Here is a 25,643-nt window from a genome sequence, read left to right on the forward strand (position 1 = left end):
GGAAGGAGTCGAGTCTCGGCTAAGGCGGAAGAGGATTTAATTGAGCTGGGTAGGGAAGAAAGGGGTTAGGAGGAAACCCCAACTCCATCTCTGCCGGCTCAGGGACGAGGCGTCGGCCCTCAGCGAGGGAGGTGCTCCCGGGACGCTGGGCGCTTCATTCTGTCCCCAGGGCTCAGGCGGGGGAGGAGGTGGGCCGGCGTCCCCGGACCTAAAGGTCAGGGCGGTCCGGAGCGCCTTCGGCGGGCTTGGCCGGCGCCGGTAGGTACTCAGGGGGAACAGGTTCGTCGGGCGCCGCCTTGCGGTAGAAGCCGAGCTCCTGCACCAGCTCATTGATCTCCTCGCGGGTCATTTCGCTGAGTGGGATTCGCTGAAGTAGAGGAGGGGTGGGGTCAATGCGCCTCGCCCCGACCGCCCCCCCCCCCTGCCTCGCCCCCGCCCGGCTTCCAAGCCTCACCTCCAGTTCTTCGTAGCGGTGGCCCAGCAGGACGAGCTCTGGGTCGGCCCCTGGAAGGTGTTTCATTACCAGGTTGTGACTGGAGTTGTTAAGGTGTGTAGTGGTGGCCTGAGGCTGGTGGGGTTTCCCACCTATGAACAGCAGGTGAACAGCACTGCCTCTTTTGCCCAGGTAGGGCAGGGATTCCCCCATTTACACGTGAGGAAATTAGAGTTCAGAGAAGTAAAGGGCTCTCTTCTCCGTTCCCGTGTCTGTGGCGGTCATCAGTAGTCAATTTCTCTTGCCTTCCACCTAGGAATTCTCTGGGCAGTCACTATCAATCAATTCCACTTGTCAGATGAAAACCATTTGTCGTCCCTATCTGTGAAGTTAAGTGGAAGGAGATTCTCCCAGATCCTCCTCCCCATCCTCCCTCCCCCACAACAGAAAAAGGATACTATAAAGGGATATCCTGGGTGACGAAGGCCTTCACCTGGGGAAGAACCAGAGAATCAGACCCCGACCCCCTCCAGATACCGACAGGAAACTGAAGCCTGCCGAGGTCACACACTCTTGACTCCCACCCCAGGGAACTTCCCCTCCAGCCAATCTGTAGGACTGTGTTACCCATCCCCTAGGGGGCTCAGTGGAGACACAGCTGGAGACCCCTTTCTTCAAACTTACCTCCTTCAGGGGCACCTGGCTGGCTCAGTCGGTTAAGCGTCCGGCTCTTGATTTTGGCTCAAGTCATGATCTCAGGGTTGTGAGATTGAGCCCTGAGTCGGACTCTGTGCTAGGCGTGGAGCCTGCTTAAGATTCTTTCTCTCCCTCTCCCTCTGCACCCCCTCACCCTATCTCTTAAAAACACAAAACAAACAAACAAAAAAAGAAAACAACAAAACAAAAAAATAACTTACCTCCTTCAGCCGATTCAGCTGTCATCCCCCACAGGTCTGGAGGGGGACAAAATCAGATAGGTCAGGAAGCCTTCATGTCTGCCCAGTCACACCCTCAAGACCATTTCACCCTCCTCCCAGAGTTGGGTGAGGCTGTGGATTACCCTTGAAACAGAAGTTCCCTTATGACAGAGGGGAGAACTCTGTACAGACAGGAAAACTGGGGCTTACAGACATCAGGTAAAAGAGGAGCAAGACCAGTGACCCAAAAGGCATTTACCAGCCTTGGGGCTCTTGCCTGCACACCTTACTGTTTACTCACTCCCAATGCCCAAAAGAAATGATTACTCTACTTCTCTCAGGCAGTAGACACCTGGGCCTGGACTTCAGCCCCTAGAACCTCAGGGTGGAGGCAGGCCAGAAGGGAACAGCTCTGAATTGCCTTGGGAGACCTCGTTAGAGATACCTGCCATCTGGTCCCTACCTAGCCCCATGCAGAGCTGGGCCTCCATCTGGTTGGTTGCTTCCGCAACATGGGAGGATGTGTGGGCCCCTCCCTGCACTCCCAGAGGGGAGAGACACCTCCCAGCAGGAGTCCAGACCCCGGGAATATTCTAGTCCTCCTTCTTCCTCCCCCTCCTCCTGTCAGACAAAACTAAGGCCCAGAGAGGGAGGATCTGTGATGATTCAAGTCACACAACCAAACAGGGACTCTGACGGGTAATTTCCCCACAGAGGAGGATGGAAGCCTGCTGCGGAGTAAGTGTTGGTAATGCAGTTGGCTTTTGCATAGTGGGGCAAGCGCCCAGAAAGTCTTCCCTCCCTCCGGAAAGGGAGACACAAACCGGAACTGGGGTGGGGGAGGAAGTCCAGGAAAAAGTGGAGTGATGGGAGGATGTAAAGTTAGGCTCCAGAGGACAGGTTTGGAAGAGTCACAGGCCGGGAGTAGAGTTAGGGGACAGGGCCAGTGTGTCTGGGGGCTCGCTGTCCAGCCGGATGGGAAACGAGGGGGGAATTCGGGTTTCCAGGCCGCAAGATCGGGTGTCTGGGGCTTCCACGGTGGTGGGTGCTGGGGCGTCCTGAGGCTGGGGAGCGGGAGGGATGGTCCCGGCCCTGAGGGGGACTTGGGAGTCAGGAGGGTTCTGGGGCCAAAGTGGGCGGTGATTCCAAAGCTAAGGGGCCAGAGGATTGGGGGCAGTGGTCCCTGAGCTAGGGACCAGGGCATTTACCTCTACCCGGGCTCGGGCCAGGCCGTGCAGACGGTTCCAGTCGGGCCGGAAGGTAGTGACGGCGGCCGCGAGTGCCGCGAGAAGCAGCAGCAGAGGCGGTGGAGGCAGCGGGAGGTGCATCGGGACCGGGCCGAAGATGATCCGCGAGCTAGAGGCGAACGGCCGGGCCACTGCGCCACGTCTGGGTCCGCCGGCTGGCCCCGCCCCGCCCCGCCCGAGGCCCCGCCCCCAGGGAACCACACCCCGAGCTGTCAGTCTCCACCCCAGGGCCGGCTCTGGGGCCTTCAGCTCTCTTCCCGCAGGGTTCGGAATGTTTTCTGGTTCGGGATCTTCTCTGACCCTTAGGCCTTTATATTCCCAGCCGCGAGAGTGTCCACGCCGACCGAGAGCGCAGACGCTACGGCGGGATGCGGCCAGACAGTGCCCCCTTACGCCGGCAGGGGGTGCGGGAGGGATGCGGACGGACCAACGAGTTTCTGGGCCAGCCACTTGACTTGAAGATAGGGAAACTGAGGCTGGGAATTCTTGTTTGTGTCTTTTATTTCTTCGGATGAAATTCCGATCTGGGTTTCAAATCCCTGGGGCACACATTATGGCGGAATGTGGGATATTACGTACTCTGTAGGGGCTGGAAGGATAAAAGGGTTAAAACACATAAAGTCCTTTAGAACAGTACCTGGCACAGTGTTAGCTTTCGTTATTTCATTTCTTACCTCATAAAAGCCCCACGAACTCCGTTTTGCAAGTTAAGAAACAGGATCAGAAAGGTAGACCGATGACATTGTGATCTGGGAATTGAACCTGAAACGTTCCCTGTGCTCGTCTCATCAAACCAAAGATGACTAGATAAAGACGCCACGTTCCCTCTTTAAGCCTGAGGCAGACACAGCAAATTGATCACAGTGCTCTTTGCTACTGAATCTAGACTGGGAATCAGAATCCTTTTTAACATCAAGCCAAAGCTGCATTATGACTTTCATGGACCCTTAGGTATTTTTGCCTTCCTGGGCCTTTTCCTCCACTAAGGAATTTTACAACGGCCTTAATTAAAAAAAAAAAAGTGAATATAATCCTGGCTGGATTCATTATTATATGTTTATTTTTTTCTTTCAGTTTTAAAAGAAATGAAAATTAAAACATGTTCATGACCTCTAAAAGTATCATGGGTCCTGGACTCTAAGCCTAATGGATTAAGTCAGGTTTGCACAGAGCCCTTTGCTTATACCCTGCTACCTCACATTCATTGACTTGATTGTAAAGATAAAATAATAATGGGCTTAGAGTTGTTATTTAATACCCATTCTTTGTACATACATCAGGGCTCTGTAAATATAACTGGTTTTGTCCAGACTATTGACATGATAAGCAATGTCTAACACTCTATTTACTGCTATGGAAGTGTGAATTCATCCAAGCTTTCTGAGGGGCAATTTGACTCAATAAATCAAAACCCTAAAAACATTTCTTCCACCCAGTCATTTCACTTGTCAGGATTTGGCTCAAAGTAACCATCAGAGAAGGGACCAATTGTTAGGTTAAGTTTATCAAAACACTGTTTACCCAGTCAAGGTTGTAGGGCGCCTGCTCTGGCTCAATCTCTAGCGCCCAAGGCATGGGTTGCATCCATAGGAGGAGCTGCTGAGCAGTTGCTGGGCACTGGACTCCCTGTACCTTCTGGCTTTCACATTTTGAGGTGTAGATCTGTGGAAGATAAGGCAAAACTGGAGTTTCTCTGAGGAAGAGAAAATTCCACCTGTGGACTGCAGCATCCCCTCCTGCCTAGGAGTTTCCAGACAGCTGGCCTGCCCCACAGATTTCAGACATGCCTTACCAGCCTCCACAGTTGCATAAACCATTTTTTGCAATAAATCTCTTTATGCATTAAAAAAAAGGGGGGGGATGCCTGGGTGGCTCAGTCAATTAAGTGTCTGCCTTCGGTTCAGGTCATGATCCAACGGTCCTGGGATGGAGCCCCGCACCGGGCTCCTTGCTCAGTGGAGAGTCTCCTTTCCCTCTACCTCTGCTGCTCCCCACGCTTGTGCTCTCTCTCATTCTCTCTGACAATAAATAAATAAAGTCTTTAAAAAAAAAAGTTCTGTGAGCAGTTCCAAAAGAACATCAAAATATTAAAAAATAAATTAAAATAAATTTAAAAAAATACTGTTTACAATGCTGAAAAACTGGAGACACAACCTAAGCATGTCTCCTCAGGGAATGAGTTAAATAAATGATGGTACCTCCATAGGATAGAAAATCATGCAACTGTTTTAAATGATGCAGCATAGTGTTGAACAACATGGAGAATGCTCATAGTTATGGTATTAAAAAAATTTTTAGGCTATAAAAGAGTAATATCAGTTGGGAATTATGACGCTCTGGGCTGCAAGTCACAGATGCCCCAAGTTAACTGGCTTAAACAATAAAGAAAATCTGTTGGCTCAAATAACAAAAAAATTCAATGGCAGGGAGGGCTTCAGGTCAGGTTTGATCTGGTTGATAAAGTCCCCAAGACCTGATTTCTCTCCATTCTGCCTTCCATAGTGTCAGCTGGTCATCAAGCCAGTTACATACATGATATCAAGATGGCTGCCAACAGTAACCAGTACCACAGACTTCCTCATTCATATCTAATGAAGGGGAGATGATCTTTTTTGGTAAACTTCTCAGAAGAGAAAGCAAGCTTTCTTTCACAAAAGTCTCTTTATATCTCACTAGTCCATCCATGATCCAATCATGTGACTAAGGGAATGGAAATAGCTCATTGGCTTAACCAGTTGAGACCCATTCCAGCAGCCTGTCTAGGATATGGGCTTCAATGGATGTTGTAGCATCAACAGAGTAGCCAACCAATTTTATAAAATATGTATATATAGATATATATACCTAGCCCAAATCACAAAATCTAGATGGAAACAACCCAAGAAGTCAAAATAGTCATCTCTTGGTAGATGAAATTATAGGGTGAAGTTTTTCTCCTTTATACTTTTTTTCTGTATTTTCTATAATAATTGTGTATTACCTAAATACAAACAGTAAACTTTGTTTACAGAAATAATGGGACAAATGCCATGGATTCCCTCAACCCTAACCCATACCCCAGCAAGGCAAGAGCCTCAGAGTGGCTGAAGCCAGAGGCCCTATGGAGCCTGTGGCTTTTCTGCTGACAGAGCCAAACCTCAGTGCCTCATGGGCCCACATTGTTCACTGGACAGATGCCACCAAACCACTCTCATTGCATTAACCTAGATGCTGTGGCCTAGAGGGGCCAGAGCCTGGGCTGCTGGGGGTTGACTAGCCAGCCAGTGGAACCAGTGGTAGAGACACTAGCCACAAGAGTACTGGGAACATTCTGGCATCAGCACTCATGGGAGTCCCAGGTTCTCCCTGAACAGATCTCTACTTGTAATCCATGCCCTTATGTGGCATTTTGTAATCTAGGCTAGCAGCCTTCCTTGGGTGGGGCTGGGTTTGGGGTTTAGTCTGTAATGGGATCGGGGTCATGGTCAGCCCTTGGCCTAAAGCCAGATTTAGAACTGAGTCTGGGGCTGGAGTCAGTTCAGGGCTCAGTCAATAATTGGGCTTGGACCTCAGTCTGTGACTAAGATCAAGGCTCAGTCTATGACTACATTCAAGGCTCAGCCTTTGACCAGATTCGGTCAGTGCACAGTCTGAAACAAGGGCTCAGTGTGTGACCAGAGTTGCGTGACCCAGGGTTAGAGCTCATTTTGAAGTCAGGATTCTATCAGTGATTTGGCTCCGGGCTCAGTCTGTGACCAAAATCATAGCTCAATCTGCCACCAGGTTTAGGATTTAGTTAATGACTAGACTCTGAGCTCAGTCTAGACCTGGGGTTGGGGCTCAGTCTAAAATCAAGGGTTGGTCTGGACTGGGGTTAGAATTCAGTCAATGACTATGGCTCAGGCTTAGATGAGAATCAGGGCTCAATCTGGGTCCAGAATCAAGGTCTCAAGTTGGGATCAGCCTTAGTCAGACTTGGATCAGGCTCTGTACATGGGTAGAGTCAGGGCTCGATCTCAGACTAGGGTCAGGGTAGGGTATAGAGTCAGTCTTGGCATGGGATAAGGGCTCAGTTAACACCAAAATTGGGGCTCAAATTGGATCTGGGATCAGGGCCAGGGTTTAGTTTGGTTCTATGCTCTGTTCTGAGCTCCCGAAAAGCAATTTCTGGTACATGAACACCCAGGGCAGGTTGGCATGCAGGAAATGAGAGCCCTCCGGGCAAGCTTATGTTCTTGCAGTAAGCCTCGCCTTTCCTGCTGAAGCCGGTGTCCTAGAGTCTTCTAACCTACATGGCTCTGCTGCCCAAGATCCCCTCGCACCAGAATAAAAATAGCCACTCACTTCAGAGCAGCTGACAGCGGGTGCTGGCCTGCCTGGGAGGAGGGGGAGCTGAGGAGAGGGAGGAGGGATGCCTGAGCGCAGCCCCAGCTGTGTGACCTTGGGAAAGTCACTCCTGCTTGAACCCATTTCCTGTGGGGCAGAATGGGAGCTGAGGATGACACCTGCCCCAGAGGGGGAGAATGAGGAGACAATGACATAACATGTGGTACTGTACTCGGAGCAATAAGGAACCCTGGAGTGAAGGGAGGGGAAGTGTTCCTCTGTGCCCTGTATGCTTCCTCCTCACAGAAGCCCTCCTTAATGCTTCCCTCTTCTACCTTCCTACAGGAGCCTATGGCACACTCTACATCTCAAGGGATTTATTTATCAGCTAGTGGCCACAGTGTGACCTCCCTCCCCGTGGGCCTGGGGCAGGGTGACCAGGGAGCGAAAGGAAGGAGGACAGCCCCTTCTGTATCATTACCATCCTCAGGTGCTCCTGGGAGGTGGCTCAAGGAAGAGGAGGAGGAAAGAAAAAGTCTCTCTCCCTTCCCCGCTTATGATGGGCTTACTCTGAGCCAAAGGACCACAAGGGCACATATCCAGATTTTGCATCCTGTCATACTGTCATAGCCTGGACCTTTCATGCTCCATTCTTTTGCCCCTGCTCCTCCCTCTGCTTCCCAGGGCATTTCTCCTTTTTTGCAATTTGGCAACACTGACTCTCCTTCAAAGGAGGAGTTCAACAGTCACTTCTGTGGGGGAGAATTATCCAATCTCTCCCTGGGAACCCCATGCTCTGTCCCCTAATGGCTGTGTAATCCCTAGGGCTCAGTTTCTTCCTCTGTCGAATGGGGATCTTATTACCAACCTCCCAGGGTTACTATGGAGAGTGAGATAATTTGTCAATCACCAGCTCCCTCCTTTCCTATTCCTGACCTAAACAGCCTGAAGGGTAGCACTAAGAGTTTCCAAGGTGGGGGGTGCGGGTTGGACAAGATGTACCCTCTGTCTCAGCACACCACCTCCCTACTCCCTGGAGTGAGGAAAGGGAGGGAGCCAGGAGGCCCCAGGAGGGGCCTTTGGAGACAGCTGTCTCCAGGGGGGCGGTTCTCCCTGGCAGCTGCCCCCAGCCTGCCGCCCAGAGCCCCAGAGCCTGTTATCAACCTCCTTAGTCATCACACCAGGAGCTCAAATATAGCTCTTACCCTGCTCCCTTCTCAACCGGGGTCCGCCCCCCCCACCCCCTTCTCCTGGCAAAGCCAAGTCTGGGTCTCAGAGCCCCTGTCCCTTCCCCCCAGGAAGGCAACTGACACTGGACCTCAGTTTCAGCATCCATTAAATGGGCAGGTTGGAGCAGATGATGATGGCGGTGATGCCAACTGCAGAGCCGCCGCCCTCGCCGAGAGCTCGCTTGTGCCTGGCTCTGTGCTAAACACTTCAGATATATCCTCTTGTTGAATCTTCACAGCAACCTTAGGAGGTATCTACTGTTTTTATCTTCCTACACAGATCAGGAATCTGAGCGACCTCCCCAGGTAAGCCAGTGGCAAGGCCAGAAACAAAGTCCCCTGTGGGATCTGACTTCAGGGAGGGACGATGACAGGAAATCCTGGGCTGCCCTGCAGTGTGCAGCAACCCTCTGCATGCTCATTTGCATGACATTTGCCTGGCTTCCAAAGGACACTGATGTCCCTGTCTGAGCTGTGGATGGCTGAGCTCTGCGACAGGCCCCAGGGACTGGGATCTGCTCCCCCCCACAACTTCCAGGGTTGCATTGGAGGCCAGTACTCATGCAGGGGGGGCTCCTTCCTCCGTTTTCTCATCTATACAAGAGGAGTCAGATGACTGGGCAGGGTAAGTCCAAATTTTCCTTCCCTCTCTGGTGGCCTGAGTCCCACCACCATGTCTCGTTCCACCACCACCTCTTCTTCTATCAGTGGAACAGCCCGGCTGCCTCCCTGCCCCCATCTCTCCTCCACCGTTACTATCACCCTCATCCCAGTGACCACCATCGCTTCGCTCTACTACCTCGACCATCACCAACAGCTGTACCTTTGTTATCACCTCCACGACCTCCATTTACCCGAAACATCACCAGCGCCTCCATCATCAGTGTCGGTCCTCCACTTCCATCACCAGAATTCCGTACATCATTATCTCCACCACAGTCACCTCCCCTGTAGCCACTCATCACTTCCACCATCTTTCATCACCCCAAATCCTTTCTCCTCCAGGGCCCTAACATGGTCTGGGGCTCAGCCCCTGCAAATTCCCACCTCACAGAACTGCTGGCTGGGAAACACAGACTAGACCCCGAGACAGTCAAGCAGAGGGGGGAAGCCCATCCAGGAGAAGGAGACGAGGCATCTGTCCATGCAGCTTTCATGCAGGGGACCACACAGGCCCATGAGGCTACATAGGTGACCGCGGACCACCAGAGAGCTCTGGGTACAAAACTCTGGACATTTTCTGGCTACACTGAGTGCGATCATTCCTCTCGAAGCAATTCAGCAATTCTGGAGAAATCAGGATCTCAGGGACTACTTAGCAGATAAGAGTGAGAGAGGGAAGGAGGCAGAATCAGAGGGCCCACGGTCATCCCGGGCCACATCTGAGCCCTGTCACTCATTTACTCTCCTCACTCACTGACTGAGTCATCGGTTCATTCAGCAAATATTTCCCTGGACCCTGTGCTGGGTGCTGGCCATCGAAGTTTCCCGGGCCTGTTTTTCACTTTCCTGCCAGTCTGTTCCCCCACTGCTGGGCCTTTCTCCACCCTAGTTCCCTCCCCTCAAGCACCCCAATTGGCTCCCATGGGTCTTGGGTCACTGAGAAAGCTCCCTTTCCTCACTGAAACTCTTGAGACCTCCCCAGCTCACCAGGTGACCTTGAGCTAGTCCCTCACCCGAACCACACCCAGTGAATACTGGAGAGAGAAAAGCTGAGAGGGGCTGGGCTGTGAAGACATCCAGGGCAGGTGGCCCGGTGTCTGCAGAATAGCAGGGGACGGTGCTGAGGCTGGGATGGGAGGGGACTCCAGTGGCTGGAGCCTGAGTGTCTGGCTCTGGAATGGGAAGGATAGAGCCAGGCAGGGGGCAGGCACCAAGGACAGAAAATGGGGCAAAGGTGGGGGCCAAAGCAAGCCCTGGGCTGGCAGGGAGTCAGGAAGCTCACAGGATCATGGCAGGGGCTCGGTTGTCTCTGCGGCCCTGGAGAGGGTGCTGACCTCTGAGCTACCTGCCTCTACATTGCCCTCAGGTGTGTTAATCCCCCACCTTTGAGTAAGGACCAGCCAGGCCTACTGGCAGGAGGGTGGGGGCAGACAGGGGGCCTCCTCCATGTCGCCAGTTGGGACCCAAGCCAGGCCAATGGGCACATTCCCCAACCCGCCCCATGGCCATTTCAGTCTCAGCAGTCAGCTTGAAGGGTTCCCAGAGGGCAGGCCACCTTGCTTTGGCCACCTCTGGGTTGGGAAGTGGGTGCCTGTGTCTTTAAATTCTCAGCAGGTTGAAACGGCTGATGACATCACTGGTTCCCGGGAGCGGAGGAGCTGGAGCCTGAGCCCAGGGAGCCTGGGCTGCTAGGGGCTGCAGACATGGAGGGCCAGAGCAGCAGCGGCAGCAGGAGGCCAGGCACCCGGGTTGGCCTGGGACCCCTGCCCTTGCCCAGGCCCCATGGGGTTTCCCAAACTGGGGCACCCTCCAAGGTAAGACCCCTGACACCTAACCCCCCATCCCTGATCCTTGGTCCCACACAGCCCCACGCACCACAGGCACTCTGGTGCCCCTAGCTGAGGGGCAGGCACTCTCCTCTGCCCACTAGCGGGGTTAGGCAAACAGGGCACTCTGGGGGCTGAGGGGGCAGTGATGGGACACCCAGAGAGAGATGGAGTTAGCCATCTCCAGGAGACCCCAGGAGAGCCCTGGACTGGGTGTCAGGGGATCCAGCTGTGCTCCAGCTTTGCTGTGTGACCTTGGGCAAGTTGCTTGTCCTCTCTGAATCAATGCAAAATGAGGAGGCTTGTCCCCGAAGACTAAAATGGTGACATCTGGGATGTCTAAGTTGTTAGTGCTGGAGGCCGTGTGGTGGTTGGGGGGACACTTGGAGCCAAGGAGGATGCCCAAAATGCAGCCTCAAAGAGCTAAGTTTGAGGAGGAAGGTGGAGGCAGAGTTTCAGGTCCTCTGAACCGAGAAGGACATGGGACACAGACAGAGCTGCATGTCTGGAGGCAGGGCTGGGGCCACCTCAGGGCGGGTGTAAACCTTCTGCCCTCCCTGGCGGAGGACGTGTTTTATCCTGTCTTCCGGAGACAGGGGCATCAGAAACAGGACAGATGGGAAAGAGAGAGGAGGTCCCCGCAGGGCCTCACATCCCCCCACTCCGCCTACCGGACAAAAGGAGGATACCTGCTTGCCTGTCCTCAAAGGTGGGGGAGACAGGGGACGGCGCAATTGGGCACAGAGAAGTGAATGCCAGGATCAACAGAATCCTGCACTTGCTCTGAATGTTAGAATCACACTTGATGAGGACGGACTATTCCATGGGGCTCGAATGGAACCCTAGCAAATGTTCGGCTCATAAATGCAGAGAATAGGAGACCAAGGCTTCTCAGGAGCAAGGTGTGGCTAGGGACCCTTTATCAGATATCTTCATTTTACAGACAAAAACTGAGGCCCTGGGCAGAGGGGTGCTTGCCTAAGGGGACACGGAGCTGGGCTTGGAATTGACGTGGCTAGTCTTAGCCCTGGGCTCTTGCTCCTATATGGAGCTCTGGGAATGGGTGAGGAGGAGAAGACCGTGACCAAGGAGTTCAGGATGCTTGGCAGGGGTGAAGCTGACGGTTCCTGGAGGAACTGTGGAGGAAAGGAGAGGAATAGGCTAGACCCAGGGTGTCCAGAGAGGGCAGATCTGGGGTGTTAGGTCAGTAGCCCTTAGCCAGGGGAGCAGGAGGAAATGCAGGGAGGGCTGCCCAGGGAAGCTGGCTCCAGGCGCCCAAACTCCAGCATGGCCAGGGAGTGGGTGTCAGCCAGGAAGGCAAGGAGAGAACCCTCGGGTTCAGGCTCACACCCTGCCTCATTCGAGGTGGGGTCTTAAGTTCCCCATCTATGAGAGGTGTCAGACCTGAGGGAGGGGATAAGGTTCTGCATCCTATTTCCTCCAAAAGAGAAGCTGATTTGCAACAGAATGGATTGTGGTGAGAAATTAGGAAGAACTTCCTTGCAAAGATATGCCTTTCTTAGCTAGATGGAGTCTGCTGGGGTCTCTATGGAAGTTGGGGCCCAAGCCCCTGGTGAGGGTTACCCTGAGTCTTTGACTTGTCTTCTGCAAGGTGGACTCAAGTTTTCAGCTCCCAGTGAAGGAGAATGCGGCCCCAGTACCCTCGGAACCAAGGTTGGCTCTAGCACCTGTGGGACCACGAGCAGCTATGCCACCTTCCACAGAGGGGCCAAGGTTGGCTCTGGCGTCTCCTCGACCCACCCTGGCTCCACTGTCTACCCCTGGAGGGCAGAAGACAGCTCTTGCCCGCCACAGTTCCAGCCTAGCTCCAACATCTGTGGGCCAGTTAGTCATGTCTGCCTCAGCTGGGCCGAAGCCGCCTCCAGTGACCTCAGGCTCAGTCCCGGCTCCAGCATCCCTGGGGCAGCTGGTGACGTCCGCCTTGGCAGGGCCGAGGCCTCCCCCAGCCACCCTGCGGCCCAGGCTGTCTCCAACGTCCAGGGACCAGAAGCAGGTGCCACCTGCCTCCGTGGGACCCAAGCCAGCGCTGGCTGCCTCAGGCCTGAGCCTGGCCCTGGCATCTGAGGAGCAGCCCCCACAACCCCCTTCCAACTCTTCCCCAGTGCCCAGTCCGGTTTTGTCATCCTCTCAGGACCAGGCCCTGGCTCCGGCTTCTGTGACGCCAGCCTCGGCCTCTGTGGGATGGACACCAGCTAAACAGAGGGATGCCCCAGCCCCTAAACCTCTCCCCTCTTCCGAAGAGCATCTCCAGCCTTCAGCTCAGGCATCTGGTCCTGCAGGCTCCACATCCTTGATCCAACCCCCCGCAGACCCCTGGATCTCCCCCTCCTTCAGAGCCCGGCCTGAGGCCCCCCGCAGCAGCCCCGAGGATCCTGTCCTGCCCCGGCCACCCCAGACCCTGCCCCTGGATGCGGGCCAGGGCCCTCCAGAGCCTGCCTCCCGTTCCCCAGGACTTCTGTCCCCCACCTTCCGGCCAGGGGCCTCCTCGGCCCAGACTGTGCCCCCACCTCTGCCCAAGCCACCCCGGTCTCCCAGCCGTTCCCCCAGCCGCTCCCCCAACCGCTCCCCCTGTGTCCCCCCAGCCCCTGAGATGGCCCTCCCCAGGCCTGGCACCCAGGGTGCAGGGCCTAGTGGGCACTTGAGCCCCAGTCTTCAGCCCCAAGAAACTCCAGCTCCGGTCACCACCTCCCCTTCTACCTCCACCTCATCATCCTGTTGGTCAGCTCAGCCTACCTGCAAGAGCGACCCTGGCTTCTGGTGAGGGGGCCTTCTCCCAAGAAAGACTGGTGGGGCTCCAGCTCCGAAACTAGCCATCTTTCCAGGGTGGCTTACCCTACACTACCCCAGTTTACTTTCCTGAGGAAGATTCTTTGGGGGTACTGGGCCTACTCTGGGACCCTCAGGAGACAGCATCTTCTCCTAAGGGACCTGCCCACCCCTGCCTCAATCCATCTCCTCTGGGAGAGTCTGGTAGGAGGGATCCTGGGCCCACTGTCCTCCTCCTGAGAGCTTACACCCACCCCTGTGCCTCAGTTTATTTCCCCAGAAAGAGCCCTGTGGGAGGGAGGGAGGGAGGAGGGAATGGTGCCCAGTGGTAACTCCTCCTATACCCCCACCCCCAGGATCACTGTGGTCACATGGAACGTGGGCACGGCCATGCCGCCTGACGACGTCACATCCCTCCTCCACCTGGGCAGTGGCGGTGATGACAGTGATGGGGCAGACATGATTGCCATAGGGTGAGGGGGCCAGGCGGGTGGACCCCATTCCTGGATCCCTCGTGCCTCCCAGACCCTTGCCCATGGGAAGGGCTTCTAGGGCACCCCCAACCCGACAGCCGCCTCACCCCCACCCCCAGGTTGCAGGAAGTGAATTCCATGATCAACAAGCGGCTCAAGGACGCGCTTTTCACAGACCAGTGGAGCGAGCTCTTCATGGACTCACTGGCACCCTTCAACTTCGTGCTGGTAACGTCTCCCTCAGCCCCTGGAAGGGTGGAGCCCCCTGGATTCCCGGCCCTAGCTCTGCGTGGATTCACTGTGGGACCTGCTGGACCTCTGTTGCTGGGTCCGCGAAATAGGAGGATGGGGGAAACTGGGGGAAAGCGCACAGCAGGGCGGGGGTTGTGTGCGGTCCCTCAACCTCGTCGCCTCCCGCCGCAGGTGAGTACTGTGCGGATGCAGGGCGTCATCCTGCTGCTGTTCGCCAAGTACTACCACCTGCCCTTCCTGAGGGACGTGCAGACTGATTGCACGCGCACTGGCCTGGGTGGCTATTGGGTGAGCATGGGAGCAGCCCGGAACGGGACTGGGCCCTAACGGGTCTATAGATTAGTCCTCCGGGTCCTCCACGCACTGGCAAGGTCCCCTCCCCATGCTCCACCCCTTACGCTGTCGCCTGTCTCTCCCCAGCCCCGCCCAACGCCCCATACCATTTTCTAGACCCAGCCCCCTTCCTGTCCCTGTCCCATCCCAGGGTTCCCCTCCTTGCGGTAGAGCCCACCGCTCTCTAAGCCTCTTCCACCGGGCTTGGCTGGCCTCGCCCCTCTCTATGCCCCGCCCAGTGCCTCATCTACTTGCCTAGGCCCCGCCCATGACTCGATCAACCGTGTCTCCCAAGGGCAACAAGGGTGGAGTGAGCGTGCGACTGGCGGCCTTCGGGCACATGCTCTGCTTCTTGAACTGCCACTTGCCAGCGCACATGGACAAGGCAGAGCAGCGCAAGGACAACTTCCAGACCATCCTTAGCCTCCAGCAGTTCCCGGGGCCCGGGGCGCATGGCATCCTGGATCACGAGTATGGGCTCTGGGCGGGACCAAGTGGAGCTTGGGCGGGGCTAGTGAAGGAGGAGGTGGGCCTCAGAGGTGAGAGTCTCAAAAATTTGGCCACAGGAATCTGAGTAACAGCCTGAGTGGGCCTTGTGGGTAGAGGCAGAGCCTATGGCGGGGGCGGGGGGGGGGGCGCTAAACTACGTCTAGGAACACGAATGCTGGTAAGTTGATGGAGGACAGAAACTGCAGGGTGGAGCTTTGCTGAGGGGCAGGGCCTTGCTGAGGGTCCAATCAAACTTTGTTCTAGATCTGCATCCCCCTGCTGTTCCTTGGCTGGCTGGAGGGTCCGCAGCCACCTACCCCACTGCATCATCCCAAGGGGGCATCCAGTGCTGTGGGTTGGATGGGGGTGGAGAAGGATCTGGGTTGGGCTCTTTCACCCCATGGACCCTGCTGACGCCACCCCTGAACAGCCTCGTGTTCTGGTTTGGGGACCTCAACTTCCGCATCGAGAGCTATGACCTGCACTTCGTCAAGTTTGCCATCGACAGCGACCAGCTCCACCAGCTCTGGGAGAAGGACCAGGTGCAGAATCCCAGCCCGCACCCTAAATGCCAAACACACAGAGCATGACCCAGCACACTTTTGTATACTACTAGGCTCTGGCTCTTGCCTTCACCTGTCCTGTGCAAGCTGTTGTCCAATTCTGCCCTTTTGGACCTTCACAGCTCAACATGGCCAAGAACACCTGGCCCATCCTGAAGGGCTTCCAGGAAGGGCCCCTCAACTTTGCACCCACCTTCAAATTTGATGTGGGTACTAACAAATATGATACCAGGTGAGCTCAGCACTGGGATGAGGTGGAGACACGGGCTCAGGTCTTCTCGATAGGGAAGAGGATTGGCAAGAAGCAAGGCTGGGGGCTGTGCCTCAAACCCCAGCCCCTGAAACTTGGCTTCCCCCTGCCCACTTCAGTGCCAAGAAGCGGAAGCCAGCCTGGACAGACCGTATCCTGTGGAAGGTCAAGGCTCCGGGTGTGGGTCCCAGCCCCTCAGGACGGGAAAGCCACCGCCTCCAGGTGACCCAACATAGCTACGGCAGCCACATGGAATACACAGTCAGTGACCACAAGCCAGTGGCTGCCCAGTTCGTCCTGCAGGTGAGTCCTGGCCCCCTCCTCCCGTCATGACATCCCTAGGTCCAGCTCAGCATCCCACGGCCCACCAGTAAGCCCTTGCACCTGCCCTCAGCAGCATCCATTCCCTGCAGCGGAGTGGGAATGGGTTATGTTCTCCATTTTCAGATGAGGAAACTGAGGCTTAGAGACACGGCATCACATCAGGGTCACACAGCTGGTAAACAGAAGAATTAGGATTTGAACCCAAGCTAATCTGTTTTCAGAGTCCATGCCTTCTCCACTAATCCCTAACTCTGTTCTGATAAAGGATTAGGACCACTTCTGTTAAAATTCACATTATATAGTCACATAATAAGACCAGAAAAATCAAAATGTTTATTCAAACTCCATATAGCCTTCATTCATATTTATTCGTTATTCACTTACCATTTTACCATGTGCCAGGCACCATGAGTGAGGTAGTAATGGGGAGGAGGAGTGGAGAGATGAAAATACAAAGCTAAATTCTAAATAGTTAGTATAGTATAGTTATCGGCTTGTACCAGGTGAGAAGGGCATTGTTTAGGGTTGAGGTCTCTGGTTGCCAAAGTAAAAAGGAGAAATGCTAGATGTCAGAACTGGACCTGAGAGACCATGTAGTCCAACACTCTGTTTTTCTATGGGGAAACTGAGGCCCGCCAGTAGGGTAGGTATGTACCCCCAAGCTGCACAGCGGCTCAGCAGGAGAGGAAGGTAGATCCCATCTTTCCAGTCCTGAAACCCAACTCTGGACTCTCCGATTCCTTTCCTTGATCTGATAAGAGGGAGTCTGCAGGCCAGAGAATGTTTTCCCTGGTAACTTGGTCATGTGGTCCATCAGTGGGACATTCGCCAGTGCCCTCAACTGGGAATGGAAATCTGCCCAAGTCTGGCCTCCCATGACCTTTGGTAAAAGACTTGGGTGTGAGGTTTCACCCTCAGGGGCCTCACCTTGAGAACCACTTCTTTTGGGGGCCCCACCCTGACCTTCCCTCCTCATCAAGGTCTCTGACCCTTGCAGAATGTTACCTGTTGAGCACCTACTGCATGCCAGGCCCTGGGGCTCTGTCATCCTTTGAATGCCTTTGTAGGCTCCGAGATATCCAAATTCTCCTCCCAAGAGGCTCAGAGAACTTAAGTCTCTTGACCAAAGCATTTTGACCTTGCGAGGCCCTGGAGAGCATTTCCAAGAGGCCACCCCGGGCAAACCTGCTGTTAGGAACCTAGGGACAAGGAGAGGATGTTCTGGTTTCTTCTGGAACAGCCTGGCTCAAAAGCTGAGGAGGGAGGGAAACCCGAAACCTGATAAATGGGGGGAGGGTGGGTCCTAGACAAAAGCCCGAGGCTGACACACCATCTTCAGTCCTTCCCTGAGGTGGGAGCAAGGGCAGAACAAGGGCTACTCTATTCACTTCAAAGCTGTATTCTTACTCCCTAAGGAGGCTATGGGCATAAAGAACCCTGGGCTGGGAGGTGGGAAGCCTGGCGTTTATCCTAGACCTGTTCTGCCTTGGTTTGCCAATCCGTAAGGTGGCTTCAAAGGCTCTTTCTCTCAGCTGATTTGTGCTGACTCAGGCCCAAGGACACTTGGAGGGTCTCCCCTGATATGGCCCCCGCCCCTGGGCAGTTTGCCTACAGGGACGACGTGCCGCTAGTGCGGCTGGAGGTGGCAGATGAGTGGGTGCGACCAGAGCAGGCTGTGGTGAGGTACCGCATCGAAACCGTGTTCGCCCGCAGCTCCTGGGACTGGATCGGCTTGTACCGGGTGAGAAGGGCAGGGACGGTCAGTGCCTCAGGGAAGGGAGGGCCTGGAGAAAGCAGCCAGGGGCCCAGGGGGATCACTGGCTTCTCCAGAGTTCGTTGCTACCCCAGGAGGCTGCTGGAGTCAGGTGAGAGGAGACACCACCCTGAATCCTCTCACCCCAGGTGGGCTTCCGCCACTGCAAGGACTACGTGGCTTATGTCTGGGCCAAACACGAGGATGTGGATGGGAACATCTACCAGGTACTGAAAGGGAGGGGGAGGGTGGGAGGAAGTCCCCGTTGCCCTTGGAGCTCGGGACTTGGCTTGGGCAGTCCTTGAGGCTGCCTCCCTGACCCCAACCTGGGCCTATGTCCTGGGCCCACCAGGTGACCTTCAGTGAGGAGTCGCTGCCCAAGGGCCATGGAGATTTCATCCTGGGCTATTACAGCCACACGCACAGCATCCTCATTGGTGTCACTGAGCCCTTCCAGGTGAGTAGTTCAGACTGCGGGATCGAGGGTGCTAAAAGACCCTGTTCAAACACCACAGCCTCTGCCTTCTGCTCCATGATCTCCTACAAGGAACCTGACCTTCCCAGCTCTGCTAATGGGCAGGGTGGGAGTGGCTCCAAGATGCCTTCGGCGGCTGGTTGGGGCATGGGGCAGCCCAGTCACTGGCCTCCGCCCCCAGATCTCGCTGCCCACCTCGGAGCCGGCCAGCAGCAGCACAGACAGCTCAAGCGCCAGTTCAGAGGATGAGGATGACAGTACCCTGGAGCTGCTCGCACCCAAGTCCCGTAGCCCCAGCCCCGGCAAGTCCAAGAGACACCGTAGCCGCAGCCCAGGCCTGGCCCGCTTCCCTGGCTTTGTCCTGCGGCCTTCATCCCGTGAACGCCGTGGTGCCAGCCGCAGCCCCTCACCCCCGAGCCGCCGCCTGCCCCGGGGGGCCCCTGACAGGAGCAATGATGGTGGCAGCCGGGGCAGTAGTGAGGAGGGGCCCTCTGGGCTGCCCAGTCCCTGGGCCTCCCCACCGTCTGTGCCTCGAAGCCTCGGCTTGCTGCCTGCCTTGCGCCTGGAGACCGTCGACCCCGGTGGGGGAGGTTCCTGGGGACCTAATCGGGAGGCCCCAGCCCCCAGTAGCCAAGGCCGGCAGGGGCTGGAGGAAGGGGGTCTGGGGCCCTGAGGGTGGGTGGGCGGATGGGCCCAGGTGGCCGCCACTGTGCCCCGATCTCCTGCAAACCCACCTGTGTTCCTCTTGCCGCTGCTCCGGCTTCATCCACACCTGCCACTCTGTCCTGGTCAGGGGTGGCCAAGTGGGGTCCCCCAAACTCAGTCCTGGCACCTCAACTGTGACAATCAGCAAAGCGCTATCAGCCCCCATCTGAGATGGGGTGGGGGGGGGTTGCAATCCTGGAGGTCATCAATTAGAAATTAAATGCTCCAGCATTACTGCTGACTCCTTCCTAACTCGTTAGCAGTCTGGGGGTGGGGGTAGGCAGAGAAAGGGACTAAAGAGGCGAGAGGATGATAGAGCTGACAGTTACCAGGAACCAGCTGTATACATTACACAGGCCAGCTCTTTTAATCCGCACCACAGCCCAGAATTGCCGTGTGGAGTTCAGTGCAGTTCTTAGACCCATTTCACAGGTGGGCAAACTGAGGCCTCCAGGAGGTGAACCTCTCAGAATCAGATGCCTAACCACAGTTTGGCTATATGTTAGAGGGAGGGAACATTTACTAGGTGCTAAGCATTCTCCATGTATTGGTTTACTTAATCCTCAACCATCCTATGAGGTAGGTCCTTGTCACACTGCCCCTTTTCAGAGGAGTTACTAAACTAAGGCTCAGAGTGGGGGAGGTCCCTCGTTCAAGGACACAGAGGAGATTTGAATTTGGGTTTCGGGTAGGAAAAAATGGGCCAAGGCTGGGCCAGGAAGGGCACAGCAGCTGTTGAGAAGGGATCCCCCAGGGAAAAGAGTTGGGAAGCGCCCCCTAACACCCTCCCCTTTCCTGGATTCAGATACAGGCGCTTCTGTAACATCCTGTTCCCCACCTGCTGCCTCAGGCCTCAGCAAGTAGGCGCTTGGGGCTCCTTGGACAGGCTTTTGAGATGTGTTCATTTTGCAACCTGGAGCGTGTACCTCCTGAGGCTACTGTAATAAGTTACCCTTTCCCCATTCCCATCTGGCAAGGCCCAAGCCCAGGGCATCAGAATGCGCCTCCTGAACACCACGTCCAAGCACAGAGGGGTTGTGTCACCACCTCAGGATCATTCAGCACAGCAGGAGACGTGGTCCAGCATTTTAGCCTTGCCTCTCGTTGTCCTCTGGCTGTCCACAGGGGCCCGAGCCATGCTTCAGTCTAACACACGGAGAGGAAGCCAAGACCCCCTGGGGCCTAGCAGAGCTAGGGGCAGGGTCCAGTGTGGTGCCCAGGAGAGGCGGAACTGAGATCATTCGTTCTAGGATTTCTGCCGCCCGATGGGTCTCCGGGTTGCCTGGGTCAGCTGCAGGCAGCGGTCATAGAATGACATGGCGGCTCTTGGGTGATCTGAAGGCCACACCTGCCCCTCACCTGTGCTCACACCCCAGAGCTGGCGTCGCCTCTGTTGAAGTCGCTGCAAGTGCCAGGCTGTCACCTTGATGGCCCTAGGGTCTCTGGAACAGCTGTGGGCAGACAAAAGTGGAGCGGGTGGTCATGGTTTTAGGTTAGGAGTAAGAGTTAAGCAAACATTTTACTATGTGCCAGGCAGGCCTTGGACTCTGTGTGTCATAGTGTCACACATACCATTTCCTTGGTTTCTACAAGCTTTTTACAAATAAGAAATGGAGGCACGGAGCAGTGACTGAACTTGCTAGGTCACATAGGAAGTGACAGAGTCAACATGGACCCATACAAGCCAACCGCAGAGCTGTACCTGGAGCACCAGGGAGTAGGGGATGATGACGACGGAACTCAGAGGTGCCTTAGCCCCCTTCCCCATCCCCTTGGTCCTGGCACACAAAGGGAGGATAGGTAACCCCCCACCTTGGGAAAATGCCCCCTCCCTCCTGGCCTTGCCGCCACTTACCTTTTGCCCTCAGCACAGTCCAGTGGAGGGGCCAGCTTGAAGCAGTTCATGCCTAGCAGCTCCCAAAGCATGTTGGTGCCCGCAGCTGGGCTGTGGAGCCTCAGGAAGCGTGCCAGACTGAGTGAGGGCAGAGGCAGGCTTAGGCTAGGGCAGGGCCTGGCCACCCAGGAGCCCCCTCTCCGTGACTGGCAGCAGGCTGCCCACCCCCAACGGTCCAAGCAGGCCTCACCGACGTGTGCAGTTGCAGTGGAAGAGGGGCTCATGGGCGCTATTGAGCAGTTGGAACTTGGTTTCCTGAGGCCCGATCTGCTGCTTGCATTGATCCAGACGGCGGAAGCTGCGGCAGGCCCGGCGGGCGTCTGGGGGCAGGGGGCATGGTGGTGAGGGGAGCCCGGTCCCCCAGCAAAGCCCCACTGATGCCCACTGCCATGTAGGGGAAACATAGGCACACGTGCTCAGTCACACACAGTGTCCCCCTGTCTCATGTCCTTCCTGCCCTCAGAATGCTACACACGTCTCACACACACATGCACACGCACACTGTCATGCACACACAACAGTGCCACCATAGAGCCCAGAATGTTGGTCAGGAAAGGCTTTCTGGAGGAAGAGACTGCTAAGCAGATGAGAAGACTTGGCAAGAGTGCTCCAGGCGGAAGGAACTGCATGCACAAAGGCCCAGAGGTGGGACAGAGCAAGCTGCTTTTGAGGAACCAAATGAGGCGTACAAGACTGGAGTTTCAACTGGGGAGTAGAGTCTGCAGGAGCAGCACCTGAGGGCCCCCGGGTGTTGGGACATCATGAGTTAAGAGGAGCTATGGTGGGGGCTCAGTGAGGAGTGATATGGGCAAGTTTAGGGCTTACGAAAATCCTTCTAGCTGCAATGTGACTTGATGGGAGAGGTTGGGACGCCCCAGGAGGAGTTTGGAAAAGGGAAGGAAGCAACACAGGGCCCCTCAACCCCGCACAGAGGCAGGGACACCTTCCCACATCAGGAACCCCCAAAGTTAAGTTCTGAGCTCACCCTGAGGTTTTAGGCCATTCTGTGGCCCCTGGAGGCCTGGATGGGTGACCTCCAGCCAGGCTGTGGGGGACATATCAGGTTTGGTGGAGGCCATGGGGACACGGAGGGCTGTGGTGTTGGTTTTGTGGGGGTGCTTAGACCCTTTCCATTGTGGCAGCCGCTTCTGAGGACGCTGCTTCTGCGGAGGCCTGCTGGGGGCTGGGCTCTCGAGGCTGGGAGTCATGGGGGTGGCCAAGGAGCTCCAGGAGGCATTGTAGAAAGTCCTCCTGGACTGGAGGCGGGCAAGGGGTGTGGAGCCATATGTTCTACACCTGGAAGGTGGCAATTGGTAACTCACAATCCCCCCCCACCCCAGAAACCCCAGGTTCATCTCCATGGAGACCAAGGCTCTGTCAGTGCCATCCCTTGTCCCACTGGCCTATGTGGAGCACCCAAGGAAGGTCTGCGTCCTGGGCCCTGTCCTGAGGAGAGCACAGGGAGGATGAGGTATCATTCGCTGGAGGATGGACATACAGACAAGCCTCCCTCCCAGGGCTTGGAGCCTGGGCTCCCCCTCTGGCTGGGAAGGGGATCGAAGGGGGCAGCCACATACCCTCCCCACCAGTACCACACCACACAGGCCTCCTGCTCCTCCAGCACGAAGCAGGGGATCTCCAGCACATTGAAGAAGGCCACACCCACGATGTCCGAGATGGAGTCCTGCTGGTTCTGCAGGCATTGCTGGAACCTGCCCGAGAGCTGGCACTCAGGTCTCTGGACCAAAGAGGGCCACCCCTCTCTTCCTCCAAGACCACCCAGTCACTACCATGCAGGTGGTTTGGGATCCAAGGGTCTCTTCTCCTAGGGCTCAGCTTTCCCACCTGCACGGTGGGGTCTGGCGGGCTGATCCTTTAGGATTCTTTGGAATCCCAGTCTCTGCACCCAGGAACTATCCCACCCCTGAGCACCCAGCCCTCTCTACCCACTGCCAACCTGGCATCACAGTCACAGTGGGAGATGGTGTGGAATCGGTAGTTTCGGATGCCATAGTTGTACTGGAAGGGCGAGATGGTCTGTGGGCAATGGTCGTGTTCCCGGCAGCAGAGATCAGGGCCTTGGAAGACCCCTGCAGGAGGCAGAGGGGGCACCAGCTGAGCAGAGTCCTGGGCACCCCACGCTGGCTATGCCTCGATGGTGCAGGGAGCAGGGACCTTGTTCTTGCCCCAGCCCTGACACAGATACCCTGGGCAGCCTCAGGCCACTCTCCCTCTGTGAGACTCTCAGTTTCAAAGCTTGACAAGAGCAACCAGGCACAGCCTTTATTGGGCAGCTCCAAATGCTGGGCAGCCTACCCAGGAGCCCTTGTTAGGGAAAGGGACTTCCTCAGGGGAAGCGAAGTCTGCCTCTAGAGCTCCCAAGCTCACGCCCCAAATAAAACTCCCAAGTTATGAATGTGTGCAGAATGGAATGGCAAAGAGGCAGAGTGCATCCTTTCTCGCTGGCATGATGAGGCATTGCCAGGATGCCAGTCTGCTCCAACTCAGGTGCCAAAGCCTTCCCCCAACCCACCATGCGTGCACAGACAGCTGTACTGAGTGCACAAAAGTCATCCAAGTTCTTACCATCTGAGCAATAGTGCCTTTTACTGAGCATTTCCCAATTGCCTGACACTCCCCACACCCAAACTCACAGCAGCTCAGTGAGGGAAATATCATCTCCATGTACCTGTGAGGAAACCAAGGTTCAGAGATGGGAAGTGACTTGTTCAGCTTCAATTTGCTAACCCAGGCCTTTGGGTCTCGGCGTCCCCTCCGCTGGGCATCCTGCCTCATAAAGCCTCCTCTTGGGTAATGGCTTTTTGGCTCAGCCAACCTTGGACCCACCCCAGTCCAACCCCTCCCAGGGATGGTGATTAATGAGGGCTCTGAGGTTTGACGAGGACGTTTCCCATCTACAACCTAAATTAAGCAACCCACGATGAGACTTAGGGTCACCCCCATTTTACAGATAAGGACATTGAAATCCCCCACGGACACACAGCCTGGGAGAATTGGGGCCAGGGCAAAAACCAGCACTTCCCTCCCCTGCCCCCCAGTCCACGTCCCCATGGCTCACCCAGCTCCGAGGAGTTCCCAGCAGAATCCCCTACTCCACACCACAGCGTGCCAGGTATGGTCCAGCCTCTCTTCACCCGCTGGGGTCTTCTGCTGCCAGGTGCTCTTCTGTGTCCTGCTTGCTCCTCCCTGGTCCCTGCTGCTCGCTTCTCCCTAGCCCCTGCTGGACCCTCTTCAGGCCCTCGGCAGGCCCTCCCCTGACTCTGAAGTGTGGCCAGGGCTCTCTGCAGCTCGGGTCCAGGGGTGTGGATAAAGGAGCCCCGGGTGATCTCACCAGCACAGAGGGCACTGAAGGCTGCAGTGAGCTCTGGCTCGTCTCGCCAGCTACACGCTTGCAGCCTCCCCTGCCTGTCCCAGTGGGCCTGGAACAGGGCCAGTCCTTGGGCATCCTTTCCCAGGAAGCTCAGAGTCCCCAAGGGGCTGCCAGAGGTGGGCCTGAGCAAGTGGCAGGAGGTGCTGTCCCAGCGGAGGGCAGAAGAGCCCCCCCCAGCCACTCCCAGGAAGTTCAGCATCCCTAACAGCACTACCGGAACCCCCATTCCGTCCTAGACCAGCCCAGTCAGACAAAGCCCCCAGGACACCAACCCCTGCAGCCCACGAGGCAGCAGCTTTAGCAACTGAGCGGAAGCAGTGCCCTGCAGACCCGGCGCAGCGGGGCCAATGAATGGAGCTTTGGGAGGAGTAGGAAGGAGGCTGGAGTATGGGGTGATCTCCGGCTTGTAACTGAATCCACCAGCTGGGCAGGCTGCTGATTGGCCAAAGAGTGCACTCTCCAGGGCCCACGCCCCCATTCACCATGCCTTTCTCATCTAGTCACCTGCTGCCAGCCCCGCCTGGATGGGGACTGTGATAGCCAAAGCCTTTGGCTGGGGCAGAGGGCCAGGAGAGGATCTCTATCTTCCTGGGGAGGGAAAGGGGTTCAGGGACTCAGAGGAAGCTCCCAGAACTCATCCTCAGCCCTCTGCCCCAGGGAGGCAGCCACACCCATCTCCACAAAGTTGGCAGGGGGCCATGGCCTCTGCCAGACCTAGGTGAAGGAGCTGAGGGCAGGGCTGGGGCCCTGTGGCCAGCCCCCTGGGAGCTCCTGAGGCTTCTGGGAAAGGGGGCGTCCATCCCCTGGCCACCTGGGGTACACCACCGCCCAGGACTGGTTCTAAGAAAGCCTCTCGGCATAATCAGGGGACAGCGCCCTGGGGCTCCCCACTTGCTGGGACTCCCAGACACAAGCCTGGCCAAGCAGCAACCCTCTTGGTCTGATATATGGTGGAGACAGAGCCAGAGCTGGCCTTGAGAGCAGGGCATGGGGCAGGGCTAATGCTCTGGACTTGAAGGGACTATAGGCTCCAGAGGAGTGGAGGGCTGGGCAGAGGGCTGAGTCTGCAGCCATCTCCATGCCTGGACTGTTGCCACCAGTGGGACACAGCAGGTCATCATGTGTTCCCCAAGGGACAGGAATGGTCTCTCCATCAGGGAAGGGCTACCGCCAGCCCTCTGTGTCCCAAAGCTAACGTATCATCCAGCTCCCAACCGTCCAGGAAAGCTGGGATGCTTACACCCACAGTGCAGATGAAGAAACGGAAGATGGCTGAGGGTGTGGAAACTTCAGGTGACAGGCTCCAGGGAGGGAGGGCTTCGCAGCTGGCAGCA

At 56.1% G+C, this 25,643-nt stretch overlaps 3 protein-coding genes across 10 annotated transcripts; 1 reads left to right on the top strand and 2 right to left on the bottom strand.

Moving 5' to 3' along the window:
* Positions 1-20: 20 nt before the first annotated feature.
* Positions 21-2,778, bottom strand: SELENOM (selenoprotein M). Of its 4 annotated transcripts, none has more exons than XM_025858249.2 (5): positions 2,559-2,778; positions 1,351-1,386; positions 892-926; positions 455-533; positions 21-367 (listed from the first exon to the last, which is right to left on the bottom strand). In XM_025858249.2, the coding sequence occupies exons 1-5, from the start codon at positions 2,676-2,678 to the stop codon at positions 209-211; spliced, it is 429 nt and encodes a 142-aa protein (XP_025714034.1). In that variant the 5' UTR covers positions 2,679-2,778; the 3' UTR covers positions 21-208. The 4 variants fall into 4 exon arrangements, with proteins under 4 accessions (XP_025714034.1, XP_025714035.1, XP_025714036.1 ...); XM_025858250.2 differs by having other exon boundaries at positions 455-815; positions 2,559-2,592; XM_025858251.2 differs by lacking the exon at positions 892-926 and having other exon boundaries at positions 455-815; positions 2,559-2,661.
* On the top strand, positions 2,033-19,258 carry INPP5J (inositol polyphosphate-5-phosphatase J). Of its 5 annotated transcripts, XM_073886777.1 has the most exons (16): positions 2,033-2,088; positions 8,412-8,437; positions 8,582-8,756; positions 10,406-10,608; positions 12,233-13,398; positions 13,764-13,880; positions 14,000-14,108; positions 14,304-14,420; positions 14,761-14,936; positions 15,385-15,496; positions 15,640-15,749; positions 15,887-16,070; positions 17,695-17,832; positions 17,994-18,071; positions 18,197-18,301; positions 18,501-19,258. In XM_073886777.1, exons 4-16 carry the CDS (start codon positions 10,498-10,500, stop codon positions 18,990-18,992), a joined length of 3,015 nt encoding a protein of 1,004 aa, XP_073742878.1. In that variant the 5' UTR covers positions 2,033-2,088; positions 8,412-8,437; positions 8,582-8,756; positions 10,406-10,497; the 3' UTR covers positions 18,993-19,258. The 5 variants fall into 5 exon arrangements, with proteins under 5 accessions (XP_073742878.1, XP_025713968.1, XP_073742881.1 ...); XM_025858183.2 differs by lacking the exons at positions 2,033-2,088; positions 8,412-8,437; positions 8,582-8,756 and having other exon boundaries at positions 10,028-10,608; XM_073886780.1 differs by lacking the exons at positions 2,033-2,088; positions 8,412-8,437; positions 8,582-8,756 and having other exon boundaries at positions 10,028-10,608; positions 12,773-13,398.
* A 1,012-nt stretch (positions 19,259-20,270) lies between these two features.
* On the bottom strand, positions 20,271-24,535 carry PLA2G3 (phospholipase A2 group III). The gene is made up of 7 exons (XM_025858065.1): positions 23,998-24,535; positions 22,876-23,008; positions 22,496-22,630; positions 21,904-22,214; positions 21,109-21,238; positions 20,880-20,996; positions 20,271-20,475 (listed from the first exon to the last, which is right to left on the bottom strand). The coding sequence occupies exons 1-7, from the start codon at positions 24,533-24,535 to the stop codon at positions 20,271-20,273; spliced, it is 1,569 nt and encodes a 522-aa protein (XP_025713850.1).
* Between the last annotated feature and the right edge of the window lie 1,108 nt (positions 24,536-25,643).

Source organism: Callorhinus ursinus, unplaced genomic scaffold (genome assembly GCF_003265705.2).
Source record: "Callorhinus ursinus isolate GAN/ISIS: 27379988/994484 unplaced genomic scaffold, GSC_fseal_2.0 scaffold72, whole genome shotgun sequence".
NCBI classification, from domain to species: domain Eukaryota; kingdom Metazoa; phylum Chordata; class Mammalia; order Carnivora; family Otariidae; genus Callorhinus; species Callorhinus ursinus.

What these genes read in the sequence shown, in the direction of transcription:
- SELENOM (XM_025858251.2), bottom strand. Translation starts at nt 646, where the DNA reads ATGGGGGAATCCCTGCCCTACCTGGGCAAAAGAGGCAGTGCTGTTCAC. An exon ending in ACCGCTACGAAGAACTGGAG is followed by an intron (nt 368 to 454) that starts GTGAGGCTTGGA and finishes CCTCTACTTCAG; the next exon opens with CGAATCCCACTCAGCGAAAT.
- INPP5J (XM_073886777.1), top strand. Translation starts at nt 10,498, where the DNA reads ATGGAGGGCCAGAGCAGCAGCGGCAGCAGGAGGCCAGGCACCCGGGTT. An exon ending in GCAGACATGATTGCCATAGG is followed by an intron (nt 13,881 to 13,999) that starts GTGAGGGGGCCA and finishes CCCCACCCCCAG; the next exon opens with GTTGCAGGAAGTGAATTCCA. An exon ending in TGGATGGGAACATCTACCAG is followed by an intron (nt 18,072 to 18,196) that starts GTACTGAAAGGG and finishes TGGGCCCACCAG; the next exon opens with GTGACCTTCAGTGAGGAGTC.
- PLA2G3 (XM_025858065.1), bottom strand. Translation starts at nt 24,535, where the DNA reads ATGGGGGTTCCGGTAGTGCTGTTAGGGATGCTGAACTTCCTGGGAGTG. An exon ending in TGGGAACTCCTCGGAGCTGG is followed by an intron (nt 23,009 to 23,997) that starts GTGAGCCATGGG and finishes TGCCTCCTGCAG; the next exon opens with GGGTCTTCCAAGGCCCTGAT. An exon ending in GAATGGCCTAAAACCTCAGG is followed by an intron (nt 21,239 to 21,903) that starts GTGAGCTCAGAA and finishes CCCTGCCCCCAG; the next exon opens with ACGCCCGCCGGGCCTGCCGC.